Below are 14,388 nucleotides of genomic sequence, written 5' to 3'. Positions count from 1 at the left end.
ACAACAACAATCACTGTATTTCCTAAATCATTACTTATCTACACATCACTTCAGCACAGAGCACAAGGCAAAGTTGTTTTCGGTTTCCCAGCATCATGAAGGGAGCCACTTCTCCTCTTTTGAATAATCAAAGTGAAACATGTTCGTTCCTGTATCATGACTCTCAAAATTCATTATTACAATTCAAAATAAAAAAATTAATCATGGGACAGCTACCAGCAAAGATGTTTTGTTTAGCAGTTTATAAAAACAGCATATGCAACTAGTTCATTCATTTTCTATTCCCATTTATTTATTAATTTCAGCCTAGAGTCTGTGCATGCAAGTAAAACTGTAAAGGGAAATCAAGAGCAGGTGCTTTCTTTGATATTGTGTCCAGATGTGCTTAACTGACAGAATGTAAATTGTTTTAAAAACACAGATGCATTGACCTTTTCAAAACCTGGATCTATAAGAGTTAGAGAGATCAGTTCTTACATGGAATTACTGAGTATGCTGGGAAGTTTGGGGTGTTTCCACTGTAAATGAGGCTCCCAAAGCTATTTCAGTGGAAAGTCTAGAATCTGATGTTATTTATTCTTTCTTTCTCCTCTTACCCCTCCAGTCACCCAAATCTGCATCTGTTTTCTCTAGTGTGAGGTGTGTCAGTGATCAGCTCTGCCTTCAGCAGATCCTCTGGCTCGAGAGTGCCTTGAAGTGTTTGCCTGGTTGGTGAAAGAAAAAAAGAAAAAAAAAGGAAAATTAAGTGAATGTGTGAGATAAATCATTTGGAGAAATCGGGTTCACTCGCTCCACCAGTGTCTTCTTCCCCCTACATCCTGCACAGCCAGATTCTGTTTTATTCTTCTTCTAAATGGCGATTTTGAGTTTCTCACCATATGGCTGAGTGTGTTAAAGCCAAGCACTCCATGCTTACTGTAAGGACACGGGAGGGCTGCCAAGGACCAGCAGGACGCCCCAGGATTAAATTGTGCCAAGACAGAGAGGGAATGTAACGTGGAGGAGACAAAACAGGGAGAAGATCAGTAGAAGATCACTAGCAGTGATAATAGACAGGAAAGGGGGTTTCTTGCTGTCTGCTTTAGGCAGCCTGAACTTAAGTGCAGTTCAGAGGCTCGAGGCTAGGTGTCCAGGTCCCCTGTGTAGGGACTGGAGAGGCAGAGCCAAACAACAGGTATAATTCAGAGTATTTAGCCAGCGGTTCACAGACTGTAATCCAAGCTACCAAGTAGATTTCAATTCCTAAGAAAACAGCAAATTCAGTAAAGGTTGGCTCTGCATCCCCATCATCCCACTTTCCCACCCTTCTGTGCTCTACAAAGTCTGTGTGAAGCAGTCATGCCAAGCGTGATCACACGTGTCTCCCAGGGGCACTGAAGAGGGGCAAAGAAAAAGCCAAAGCAGTTTCATTTTAAAATCTGAGTTTATATTCATGGCAAAGTTTCCACAGCAATCTCGCAGCTGGAGTGATGATAATGAGTTGTCATGCGTTTAGTGTATAGTACCTATTTCATTAAAGCTAAATAGGTTACTGTGAGCCAGTGGGCAGATTCACTTCTGGGGCAGAAAAAGCCCCAAACCTCAAGCTGATACCAAACACTGGATTGAAAATAAATAAATGAATAAATGAAACCCTTCTTCCTTCAAACAAGGAGGGCAGTGAAGAAGAGCATCTTCCTTCTTCGCCTTAAGAGAGACCTTTCATGTTCGGTTCCTAGCTTGATTGCATGCCCCAGACATGGGGCTTCTGATCTCTGCTGCTCCGCAACAGGACAAGGAGCCTTAAATGCCAGCTCCTGGTCCCTGTGCCCTCTAACCGCAGCCACCTCTTTCAAAGACTTGACAGCATTAGCAGACATGCTGCGATGCACACATGCATCTCAAAGGCCTTTTAACCTAATCCATATTTATAGATCATCTTAATTAAGTATATACTGGGAAACCTTTGTTTTGCCGTTGGTTGTTTGCAGTGGTTCAATCAATTCTAATTGCATCTATACGGATTATACAGTGGGTGGCAACTTGTGTCAGAACTGCTGTGATTTCTTTAAATTAACCAGAGGTAACATGACATGTTCTTGATAAACGCAGTAATAGCAGCAGGCAAGTGCATGGCTGCAGAAGAGTAGACATGCCCTGGAATCGTCATTCTGAGAAAAACCCTGAAGACAGGGATTTGCTTCGAAATTTAGTTCAGATCCAGTTGACAAGGAGTCGATTAGCTTCACAGTGAGCAAATGCAGCACTGTCTTGTTTGCTGCAAGAGAAAACAAACAAAATGTCAATAAAAAATTACCTCTTTGCCAGAGGGTTTCAACACAATTCAAGTAAAGAAATAAAGCTGTACATTCTGTGTTGCTTTAAAAAAACCACAGGTCTAGCGCCTTAATAGGTACCAAGGTAACCACATTTTTCATTCCTTAGCCCACTCTCTGTCTAAACTCATTTGCTTTTTCTGCAAAATGAAGAACAAACCCACACAAAAATGCTGAAATCCCAGCCTATGCGGCTGACTACAGGCTGTGTATTTAGTCCAAAGAAGTTATACTAAGAAAAGTCAGTCGAGAAATGAAGTGCCCTCCCAGAGTGAAAAGCAAACAAAAATGGGGGACAAAAATAACTCATTTTTTTAAAGCTATAGTTTAAAGTCAATGGCATATATTTTGCATTGATACATGTCCTCCTGAAGTCAAAGGGCTATTTGGATGTGTTTGCTGGCAAAAAAATGTGGCTTAATGTCTGCAATTCAACTAAATTTTGAATTGGTTGTTCTAACTGTACAGATTTAAATGTCTAAACACACATCTCATAGGGCCAAGCCTCTTCGTTATTTTTCATGAACAAGGACTGAAGTGTCAGTGCTTTAAAAGCATGCCTAGTAGCTCCAGCCTCCTTTTATACAGTATTTCAGGGCTTGGGATCCACGCTGTCCCTCTCCTGTCCCAGTCCAGTAAATTACAGAGTCATGATTCTCTCTCTTTTGTTTTTCCTTTAATGCAAAGAGGAATATCCCATGTCTGCCATAGCTTGGATGAGCAGCATCCTCCTTACTTTCTCCTGTGAACTTTGTTTAACAAAGACTTGGAGGCTCCAGGAGAGGGTTCTGGGTTGAATCCTCAGCATTTCCTATTGATTAGTATATGTAGCTCTGCACTCAGATTACTGTTACCCAGCTCTTTCTTTATAGGACACGCAGACACCTAACTTGGGGTGTTTGTTCTGCTGTGGGGCCAAGCAATCCCCTACCAGTACCGTGTCAGGGTTTCATCATGTGTCTCACATTGGAGAAGCACATTTTCACTGTGGACAGCGGTAGCCCTTAACAGGGCAGTCTTTTCTTTTCCAATCTGCTGATATTTGTGTGCGGCTTTTCAAAAAGTTTATCGTCAGTCCCATTAAACACTATTACTGTTGTACCTGCCAGCAAGTCCTTGCAGCGCAGCCAGTTCTGGAGCAGAGCACAGCGGTCACTTAGTGGTGCAGACCGAAACAGCGGTGTGTTGGTGTGAGCAGCACAGCATATCCGACACAATTACAGCAACAGCAGAGTGGAGAAATTTAAATTTGTTGAAGATGCTGAGGTTATCACCCTTATTTTAGCAAAAGCAGCCCACTGATCTTAAACAACAAGGGTCACAGACTCAGAGACAAAGATGATCTCCTGCTGCATCACCAGCACTGGCTCCTACAGTTTCTGTAGGTTTCATTCCTTCCAGTCCTGATAATCCACCAAGTCCTGACGCCTGGAACAAGTGCGAGGCTGAGCCAGAGAGAAGAGCAAGTTCCGTTTCATCCTGTTATTTGTCTGAAAAAAGGTCTCTCTTGTTCCATGCACTAAACACATGCACAACAGGCTTTAATTGAACAAGCTCTCTGAATTGCCTGTTTCAATCAGATGATCCTGCTAGTAATGCCAACTCTTATTTGTTTTGGGATTTTTACTTAGAATGTTCCTATTTAATTAATATGTTGACAAACAGTCTTCCATATTTAATTGCTTCCAAAGGAGGAAATTTAATCATGTGTACTTGTTCTGTTTCTTAAACTGCAGTGCTCTGGCAGAGCACACTTTTGACACATGTGCATGGAATAAACTCATTTTGACTAGAGGTTATTGTGGATATCTACCATTTAAAATAAAAAGAGGGGTTTAGATGAATGCAGGAACAACTAAGTGATGTATAATGGTGATGGGGATGTGCCAAACTAATTTAATTGGGGATTTGAAGTAATGGACTTGCACAGTATTGGACATTAAAGACTTTGCAAATGTAACAGTGAAGCTCCAATTAAATGTCCCTTTTCCCTCTAAATAAATGTACTGATTTATTGCCAGCGTCTGAGATACTGTCCTCTGCATGGAAGAAAGGACTCAGTGTCAGGCTGCAGTGCAGGCAGCAAGGACATGTGGAAGGAATTGTAGCTGTGAATATGTAATTCCTGGCCTCTAAACGCTATCTGAGCGCAGTGGCTTTCCTAGCCTGGAGTGCCCTGAATGGGCCCATTTTGTGTTCTAGACAGTGTGTATGTTGGCAGAGATAAACATATCCTCTGTGCTGCCGGAGCAAGGATGCTTGAGAAGTCAGCTGAGAACAGAAAGAAATGGTTGAAAATTTACTCCCAAGAGGCACACAGTGACCATTTTGGAGGGTCCCATTCTAATATTATGAGCAGCGCCTTGGTCCGCTCTCAGACCTTAAGAAGTCAGCCAGCCTTAGATGAGGGCAGTCTGACCCACAGTGTCCAATTCAAGGTCTTTGAAGGCATTATCACAGCCTGACAATTATTTTTACTGAAATATTACAGATTTGGGGCAATGTACTGCATTCTGCTGAGGTAGAAGAGTTACTGTAAGGAAAGCAACCACAATGCAAAGAAAAGTGTCATTAGGAAATGGTTGTGATCCATTATTCGGCACAAGAGCTTGAAATATAATTGTCATTAGCGAATACTTTCCCAGTGAGACTGGAGCACTTCCAGGGATGATGCTGGGGCTACGCATATTTCATTATAGGTCCGGTCTGTCCAAGGCCATGGTGTTGTTCTTCCAGTGCCAGGAATGGTACCACCCGGTTTTTGGAGGCAGACTGAGGAAATGTTGTGACTTTTCCGCAGCAGGGCAAGGTTCATCAGTTTAGAAGAAGAAACACGCTGAGATCTTGGCTCTTTCTCCTAGACGAATCAATGATAGCACTTGAAGGTCTGACGAGGGTCGGCAGCCTTCTCACACCAAGCGTCCTTGAACTGTTTCCTAATTTCAAAGCACAGCCTTCCCTGGGTGTCCACAGGGGTAACTTCAGCTGCATAGGGCTTAACTCCCAGGCTGCTTCTGTGGTGAAAGAGGCAAAATTAGCTTCTCCTGAATGCAAAATGGATTTCTCCCAAGAAGGAGCTGCATATTGATCAGGCTCCAGGTACAGACAGGAGCTCGTAGCTGGGATGCCCTTGAGGCTGGGCCTGCCTTTTTGTTGTGCTGTGCCAAACAGCTCTGTGTTGTGCCTGGGTGTCCTATAGCTCTGGGGACACCAGTTGTACATGATGATAATAAGGACAATGCTGCTTTCGGCCTCAGTGCTTCGCCCTGCTAATCCAGCACTTGCAGGCTTAGCATCACGGTGAGTGGAGCTCAGGGTGGTGAGCATGAGGAGCTGAAGAGCTGAGCACAGCCAGTCGTCCTCGGGATGCAGTGTGTCCTCAGTGCTGGGGAAATGGACTATAGCGCACCGCTAACTTTTGCCTTTTCGTTTGCTGTGCCCTTAGATCCTGAAGGTTTGTTGGGTTTTTTTAATGCACTAACTTTTGGATTTATTTCTGCATTTCCAGAGGAAGCCATGAAGTATCACAACGGGCCTCCAAAGAACGCGTACATGGAGCAAAGCTTCCAGGGCTTGAACCCCATCCTGAATATCCCCATCAGTGCCGCCCGTGTGGACCAGGCCAAGAGGAATGCGGGGCTCGTGGGCGCCCGGCTGGAAGCCTGGGTGGACTCCCTGGTCAGCAGCATCTGGTCAGCTGTGGACATCTGCAGTGCCGGCCCCACTGCCTGCCCGGTCATGCAGAGCTGCGCTCAGACAGCCTGGAGCTCCCTGAGCCCGGACCCCAAATCTGAGCTGGGCCCTGTCAAACCTGATGGTCGCTTGAGGTAGCATCTGGTACGCTCTCCTCGGGCATAGGTTTTTAAAAGGGAATTTAACCTTGCTTGTATGTGAATCTCGCACCAGATTTCAGAAACCTAAGGGAACATTATACTTTTTTGTTACTTATTGCAATATAATTAATTTAAAAAAAAAAAAAAAAGTTCTGACAAGGCCTTTGGCACTGGCCTCTCCATCAGCTCTGTCAGGAGCAGCGCCGGTCGTCCCACAGCCTCTGCTGTCCCGTGGGGCCCCGGCCGTACCGCACGCCGCTGCACCCGCCACCTCTGTGGGTTTCAAAACAGTAGCAGCAAGCCATGGAGAGGGCAGTGAAGGAGCAGCTGCTAAAAGTGTTTTTTAAAAATAAATTTTTCTGTACCTCTGCTGTTTTATAGGCTTTCATTATTTTGCTACCATGAATAAATCACAGCAAAATTTCCTTCTACTTAGACTTCCTGGGGAGGTTGGTTACTGCAGGCTAGAGCCTGTATGGCCTCCTTACCTCACAGAACATGAAATAATTATGGTACACCCTCACTCTTTTTTTTTTTTAATAACATAAAGTAGTTCTGGACTCAGCTAATGTCTGTTGTTATCCTAGTTAGAGAAAACGAGCAAAAGCAGAAACTTTCAGATTATTTTCAGAGATTTTTTAGACTAATTTCATGATAAACTCTAAATGGAACCAGTGTTTTGCTATATTTATGTCTCATGCAGTCATGTTCAGGGTCTGGGTACTAAGAGTATTAGTTTAAAGAACAAAGAAGCATTTTGGATTTCAGCCCTTTCAAATCTGCAGGTTTTTTTCTAAGCCCACCAGCACCTAGGCATTTTCGCAGACTTCCAGTACAGCAAGTGTGTATATGTAGGTTGAGGCTGGGTTGTGATGTGTCTGCTCACACCCTTTGCTGATTTTGCTCATGAGTTGAGCTGAGCTGAGTTTTTTCTCAGGCAGTGGAGTTGCATGGAACCAGTAAAATGGTAGAATTGGGACCCAAATCTGCAAACAATACGTTTCTTCCCTAATTTGAGTAGTGGCTAGTAAGTCTTAACACTAATTCCTTCCCTTGATCTCAGATCTGCCAGCTCTTCATGAAGAAGGGTCCTTCTAGGCTTGTGCAGGGCGTCTGGAAGGCTGTTGCAGGACATGGGTTCCTGACTGAAGCTACGAGCTGAACGTGAAGGACAGCAATGCCATGTTTCTCAGTGCTTTTACTTTATTCTGTTAACAAACTCTACCCTTGCCTCTCTTCAGAATGTCTAGCAGGCTGCATCCTGTTTCAAATAGGCATGTTTTGCATCATTTTAAGCTGCATTTTCTACAGTGGGAAAAAATTTCATTTACATTCCAAGAACTTTTTGAAATATAGGTTTTATATGCAAATTCATCTCCAACTAATGCATTTACATTAACATAAAACATGCACTTTGTTGTTGTTGCTGTGATAATCTCTTGTTAACAGCATAACCCAAAAAGGCTATTAAAAGCTATTGGGTTAATTAGGAAAAAAATCCTGTTGATGTAATGAAGTAAGGTATCTGTTTACCCTTCTGTGTGTATGGCTAACTTTCTGCTGATGAGAGTTAAGCGTCCACATCAGGAGGGAAATAGACCCTTAAATCATTCTGTAATTGCATCTCACAGAAAGGTTGAATTCCCTTTTAAACAACAGTTGCAAGATGACCGTAACACACAGATCCCAGTGGCTCGTAGTATCTCTCTCCCTAGTATTGGTTTAAAGCTACTTGCAGTTTGCTTTAGACTTGAAATTGCGGTGTCAGCTGTGCTGGCATTAAGGCAGAGCATTGAAATGTTTATCTGGCACAAAAATGGATGCATAGAAGGAACAATTTAGGTATTTATTATTTATGTTTTAGTCAATGACTAATTAGTAGGTGCTGCTGTTGCAGCTTGAAGATTATGTTATCTTACTAACTGAAGCTGCCTTTATTAAGAAAAGGCCTTCCTCCCCTCACACCTCCCTTTCTTTTTTTGTCTTGATTTTGACAGTCACGAGAGCTGTAGTTTTAGGAAAGCTTCTAGCAATGAGAGCTGATTGAAATATTTCAGTCAAGATAATGTTCCAGCTTTTCAACCGGCTCTAGAGGCAAGCATGTTTAAAACCAGGGTTGCCAACAGGTTTATATGGTAGAAGCACAGTGTTATTACATATTCAGTAGGGTTTTTTTAACAGTGCTTGTTTTTAATCTAACATTCCTTTGTGAAGTTCAAATTTTCTGGGGACCTCCAATCCTCACTGTGAAATCCAGGGCTTTAGTCACACTGATGCAATGGCAACTGCACGGTTCAAGCCCTGCAGATTAAATGAAGAACAACATTAGGGCACACAATAAAATTCATTAACAGTCCTAGTCAGTGATTGTTCTCAATAACACTACGGGGTAGTCGCAAAATCTTCAGTCTGTCTTGCACATAAGTATATGTATGAGGGTGCGCCCACACACACACGCATGCAGCTAACTTGGTTTTTAAATTTGATACTTTTTTTATTCTTAAGCCAGAATGTTTTTAAGTGCTTTGTTGGTAAGTTTTCATTATTAACTAGACCAAGCAGAAGGTGGCAACAATCCCGTCTTTTGTGGTTAGAAGAAAATCTGCCACTTTTCTCATTTAAAATGTAAGGTGCAAATTATTTTGTTTTAGTACAAAAAAGGGAAAGAAAAGAAATGATTGCTGATATATCTATTTACATTATATGCTAGGTTTAAAAGATCTCAAAACAAAATTTGTATTAGTTTATTTTCTGAAAGACAAAAAGCATCTACACAAAGAAGTTTTGTAGCAAGCTGGCAATCCCAGTGCTGCTGTTAAAACATACGATGTAAAACTGAAGCGGCTGGTCCTGCAGTCCTTTCTCAGGCAAAACTTCCACGGAGTGCCGATGCTGAGTAAGGACTTTAGAGTGAAGTCCAGCATAAATAAAAGGTGTGACAGTATGCTGTGAGTAAATACTGTCTGTGTTTGAAGTCATTAAAGGATGAGCTGCCGTGTTTGGAACATCTTCTGGGGGCAGTGTCAAGTTTTGGACCTAAACGACAACCTCTACTATAGCTATTAATATGCAGACACAGATACATAGGTTATATATGGGACACTGTGTCCGAGCTACAAAGTGCTGTAGTTGTGAAGAAAAACCATGGAAAGCAAGACTCTGCATCAGGGATCAGAGCTTACTCCAAGCTGATGCTGTGGTAGTGCTGCTAAGACTGACGTCCTGCTTAGTGGCTTTTCTGGTTCTGAAATGGCAGGCACTTGGAGCCTGTGATGAATATTATATATTGTTAGAAGAGAATAACTTCACAGATCTTACATTTGGTGAAAAGGAGAATTCAGAGCAGGGACCCACAGTTCGTACAAAACAAGCAAGTTATGCTTCTTCATTTGAATGTGCAAGTGTTATTTTCCAGTCACACTGGCTAGTCCTTGCTGAATAGGACTCCCAGCTGAAAGCCGGTTTTTATCAAAATCCCTTTCTGTGGGAGAGGGGTGCATTTCCATGTGCACACATTTGTCCTCTGTGTGTAATGCTTTGCTTGTTTAAATTCCCTCCCCATTCTGCACGATAGCCATGTAACACTTCTGTGATCAATCAATATTACACAGAAAGAGAATGTGGCAAAATGCAAACATCTACATACATGATTTAATGAATTATGTCCAAAGTCAGTCTTAGCATTATGCAAACCTGTTTATATGGTAATGTTAAACCTTGAGGCTAATAGAAATAGCTCAAATGACACTTTATTTCAGATTTGTCCAATTCTTTCTTTCATGACGTTTGGACATTGAGTAGTAATATTTGTATTTTTATTTCCTGATATTCAAGGTTTTTTTTAGAATTGAAATAATGTCTTCATTTTTTGTGCTCTTGGCAAGCAGAGAATTTTAACAATTCCTTCATAATAGCAAGTGTTATACAGGAAAGTCCATCTGTATCTCTGTTGTTAAGCCTTCGTTATTACTAAGCCTAGAGATAGAGGAACATGCATTCTTGTGTTACAAATTGACTTTCGTAGGTATTGGCTGCAGTGCACAATGCATGTACAGTTGTTTAATGGCATATTAACAATGATCCTGCAGCACCTTCAAAAGGACCAGCTAATGTGTATTCACCTTCTGTCCATCTCCTACAGCACTAATTGCAATACTAATGAAGTCTCCATCACTCTTAGCTACGATTATAGTGAACAGAGTAGTGAAGTCAGTGAATCAGAACTGGGATATTCTAAACCTGACCAAAGGGAGAGATGAAGGGTAAAGAAGATGCTGAAACTTTGCAAAAGTTTGACACAATTGTGCTGCAACAAAACTTGGAACAAACTGGGTGCCTTCTGCACAGCAAGGCTGAGAAACACTGATACCGTGAGATCTCAGCTTTGACTTCCCCCATAAAAAGAAAACAAGATCCAGATTTTTATTGTGGCCAGGCAATGAGGACCAACTTTCTGTTGATTTCTCTAGTTCTCTTTCATCACAGCTGGCAGAGAACTGCCAGTTTGCCACCAGCTATCACACCCTCCTTGTTGTCTCCCCGGATCCCAACACTTCAGGAGCTGGCCGCATGAAACCTTGGCCAACTCCACTGCTTTCTGCTGAGCGGGAAGTTTTGTACTTGTGTGAGCCAAATCCCTTAGGCTTCTTCAAAGACCCTAGCTGCAGATCAAGAAAGTTTGCTTTTCAGAGCAGACTTCAATCAGCTCAGTACTAACACACGTGAAGGAGTTGGTAAAAGTGATAGCAATTATCTTTTCCTGATTTTCAGGCATGGGTATTTAATATATGTAATAGTAGGTTTGGTTATTTCAGCAACAAAGTAAGACCAACCTGGTAGAAAGTGGCTAGCAGCGTTTCCCACTGGCCTTTACTTCAATCTGGTTGTGAGAAGATAATGATCCACATGTGCTTTTATTTCAACCGTTCAAGGCCTCCAAGATAGTCTTAAGGATTCATAGGACATTACATTAAACCCATATTAAATGACAATTGAAAACATCATGTAAAAAAGTCTTTCCAGACCAAACTGTCGGGCTTCTGCCAAGACAGCTCCAGCGCTGATGCCCACAGAGAGGGTAGGAGCAATGTAGCATGGGAGGGGACAGGACACTGCCCTTTTAGGGGTCCAGCGGGAGTTGCTGAGAGCAGGAATACCTGCCTGCAGAGCCCCTGCTGAGGGCAGTCACTGCTGCAGCTAGGCAGAGAGGAGCCAAACAAATGTGAATTAGGGTTGAGGGCAGCGAGGAAGAATTTGTAGGAAAATGCCTTTTTTCCTGTAGACTCTTCAAGAGCGAGCAAATGCTCTGATTTGCAACTCCCTTTGAAGGCGTAGAGTAGAAGAGGCTGGCCTTTGAAAACCTTCACCACCACCATCACAGTAAGGGAAAGAAGAATCAGGCTGAGAGCATTTAAAATTGAGGCAACAAGGTCTTACAGCCCATGTTACCCAGGACCACGGTAGCATTAGGCTGTCTCCAGTTAAGTGTGGTGTTGGCAGCGATTAACCCTCATGATGTGATACTGCAGGTACTGTGTTGATTTTGCTCCTTTATACTAACAGCAGTGTGTAGATCACTCTCTGCTCTTTGCTTCTGCCTTGGTTACCTTCTTTTGCTCATGGGTGCTATCACAGCTGCTACCTCACTGTCTGCAAACACATTTACCTGATAACAACAAAAAAAGGTACCAGAAATCTCCTTGAACTGAATGTACAATCTATGCAAATTCTCTTTCTTCTTTGTCAAAACCTAGAAGTATTACTTGTAACCTTGCCAAATAAACAGCAAGATACTGTACAGGTGCCTCTGATAACAGAGTGACAATTCTAGGCGCGGTTCATTGCGCTGCATTTGTATATTGTAATCACTTGACTTGTCTTTGGTTCTAATTAACACCCTCGACTGAGAAGATGATAGCACTTGCTTGCTAGGGGAGCACCTTCAGTTTGCTGGGAATATTCTAGAGGAGGATGTCTATGGCATTTCGTTTTAATTTCCTGCTTACATCCAGAAGAAGGCACAGACCTGCTGGCCAAAATTAGGATGTTGTTTCAGATTTTCCTTGGGTGAATCCTATCAGCTTTGGATCACTCGGTGTCTGTTCCCATTGTGGCATCCAGTGCGTTGCCCCTTAAAGAAAGCCTTACTTTCATCCTTTCTAAATGTGGCCTTAAACTGTGTTAGGAAGTTAGGTGTTGTCTGTGTCTTGCTGACTTTTTCTGTTTGTTGTGGAAGGAATAAAAGGCACCTTGAGATTTCTATTACAGCTCAGTTGTGTTGCTGTCAGCTTACACTTCACAAATACAATAGAAATTGCTTACAAATGCAGCCTTTAAGGGAAGAAAATGACCTTCCCTTTGGGCAAAAGGAAAGCTCAAACATTCATACAAACCTTAGGAAATTATGAGCTCTGTCTTTTGCAACTCACTGTAGATAAGGAAGGTTGATTTAATTACCTACAAAGTACAAACTTAGTAACTTTTAATTTATCTTCAGGCTATAACAGGACAGACTGCTCTCAGATGCACAAGACAAATTCTGGAGTAATTTCACACATTTTGGCGTGACGTAGTAGCATTCCTTTCAGATTTGTACTGGTAGGTGGGAGAAGATGTATCCTTTTAATGGTAGGGTCTTAAAATCTGAAGAACTTCACCACTTGGGGCCAGATTTTGAGTGATGGTTGGGAATCTAACAGTACACTTAGGAGACCGAGGAGTCTGACTGTGTCATCAAAGTCATAAATGCATTTCCAAAAATCTGGCTTTTGGAGCTTCATCCAAAGGTTGTCAAAGTCAGCAGAAACCAAGGACTTCTGCTAAGGCTTGTATCTGTTGGGTTTCTTTACTACTTTTCTCCATGGAGAACTGTCGTGTTTCAGTAGCACCAATATTCCCGGCAGGCTGCAGTGCTTTTAGGAATCCCAAATCCTATCCTCTTTTGGTATTCAGATGCGGATACAACCCAAAGGCAACTGAAAAGGGTTTACATAGAAAACAAGATTTGTGAAACAAAAAGAATTAATTCAAATTAATGAAATGATTTTTCTGACTTTGCCATTTTGGATTTGTTTTGGGTTGATTGGATTTTTGTATTGCCTAACATAGTCCATAATAAGTTATTCCTATTCTGTCATTTTCAAAGACTGGTGGTAATATAGTTTTAAGAAATAACTATTTTGTTATAGATCATTATATGCATAAAACTGTACAGAAATATTTTGTAAGCTATTGAATAAGAAAAAAGAAAACCATGTATATACAGCAAAGTTTAAAAAAAAATTGGAAATTCAAATGGAACACACTGAAAGATGTAGATATTTTGCTATTTATTTAAAGGAGTATTTTATGAGATATTGAAATGTCTTAAATTGACCGGTAATCAAAGTTCAAAGTCAGAATGCTTTTCTTGTAGTAGAATGTGATTTTCAGCAATTATTGCACTACCCGTTTTTGCACCCTTTTGTCTTTCATTTAGCAGGAAACAATGTGCCTTAGCTGTATTCTTTGTCAATGGCAGTTTGGTTTTTTTGTCCGACAAAGCAAATTTTTTTGCAGAAAAAGAAATGGATGTATTAAATACTGTATTATACCAAAAACACTGCAGTTGTATATAAATGCTTTCTGTCATACTGTGTTTTCAGATGCAGAATTTTAAAATAAAAAAAAAAAAGGCTGTCTTCAGGAATAGATGTGTACCTCGTATTATTTTCAACCCCACTAATGTAAGTCTTTTAAATAAAGAACTTTGCTGCTTGGTGATATTTGGGAGGAAAAATGGGACGAAGCACTACCGGCCTGTGATCCCAGTGCTGATGCCAATACGCTGCCCCGTCAGTCATTTCTCAGTCTCCGTTTCCCAGCCGTAGCAATTATGGGGGGAGCGTCCACGGACGCCTTTTGGAAATCAATTTTTGCTGGTCAAGACGATGGCTCGCAGGCACGCAGTGCTAATTGCAGCCTGACGGGGGGTGCCGCCGCCAGTGGCAGTGTTGGGAGATGGGTCAGACTCCACAGGGCTCCCAGCGCTGCCTGCACCGGAGGATCCAGAGACACGTCCAAGCTTTTTGGGCCAAGTTCTCCTCATTTTCAAACTCAGATGACTGCTTTTGGGCCAGATTCTCCCTGCTTTTTCCAAAGATGTCAAGGAATGGTAGGCAGAGGGGGCAGAAGGGATTAACAAGGAGCTTGACTTAGGTCTCTTTTCTGAAGACCATTAACTATGAGGAGTGTTGGAGCGG

The 14,388-nt window shown here is 42.0% G+C and overlaps 1 protein-coding gene across 2 annotated transcripts in view; it reads left to right on the top strand.

The window, feature by feature from the left end:
* The window catches only part of XYLT1 (xylosyltransferase 1), a 202,251-nt gene extending 195,947 nt beyond the window's left edge, over nucleotides 1-6,304 (top strand). For both annotated transcript variants that reach the window (XM_076351493.1, XM_076351492.1), the window contains one exon: nucleotides 5,824-6,304. In XM_076351493.1, coding sequence (XP_076207608.1) covers nucleotides 5,824-6,146 — 323 coding nt within the window. In that variant the 3' untranslated portion in view covers nucleotides 6,147-6,304. The remainder of the gene's footprint in view (nucleotides 1-5,823) is intronic.
* The last annotated feature ends 8,084 nt before the right edge of the window (nucleotides 6,305-14,388 follow it).

Source organism: Aptenodytes patagonicus, chromosome 13, assembly GCF_965638725.1.
Source record: "Aptenodytes patagonicus chromosome 13, bAptPat1.pri.cur, whole genome shotgun sequence".
NCBI lineage: Eukaryota > Metazoa > Chordata > Aves > Sphenisciformes > Spheniscidae > Aptenodytes > Aptenodytes patagonicus.
The sequence above is the reverse complement of the archived record's forward strand: the minus strand, read 5'-3'. Positions and strand labels throughout refer to the sequence as shown.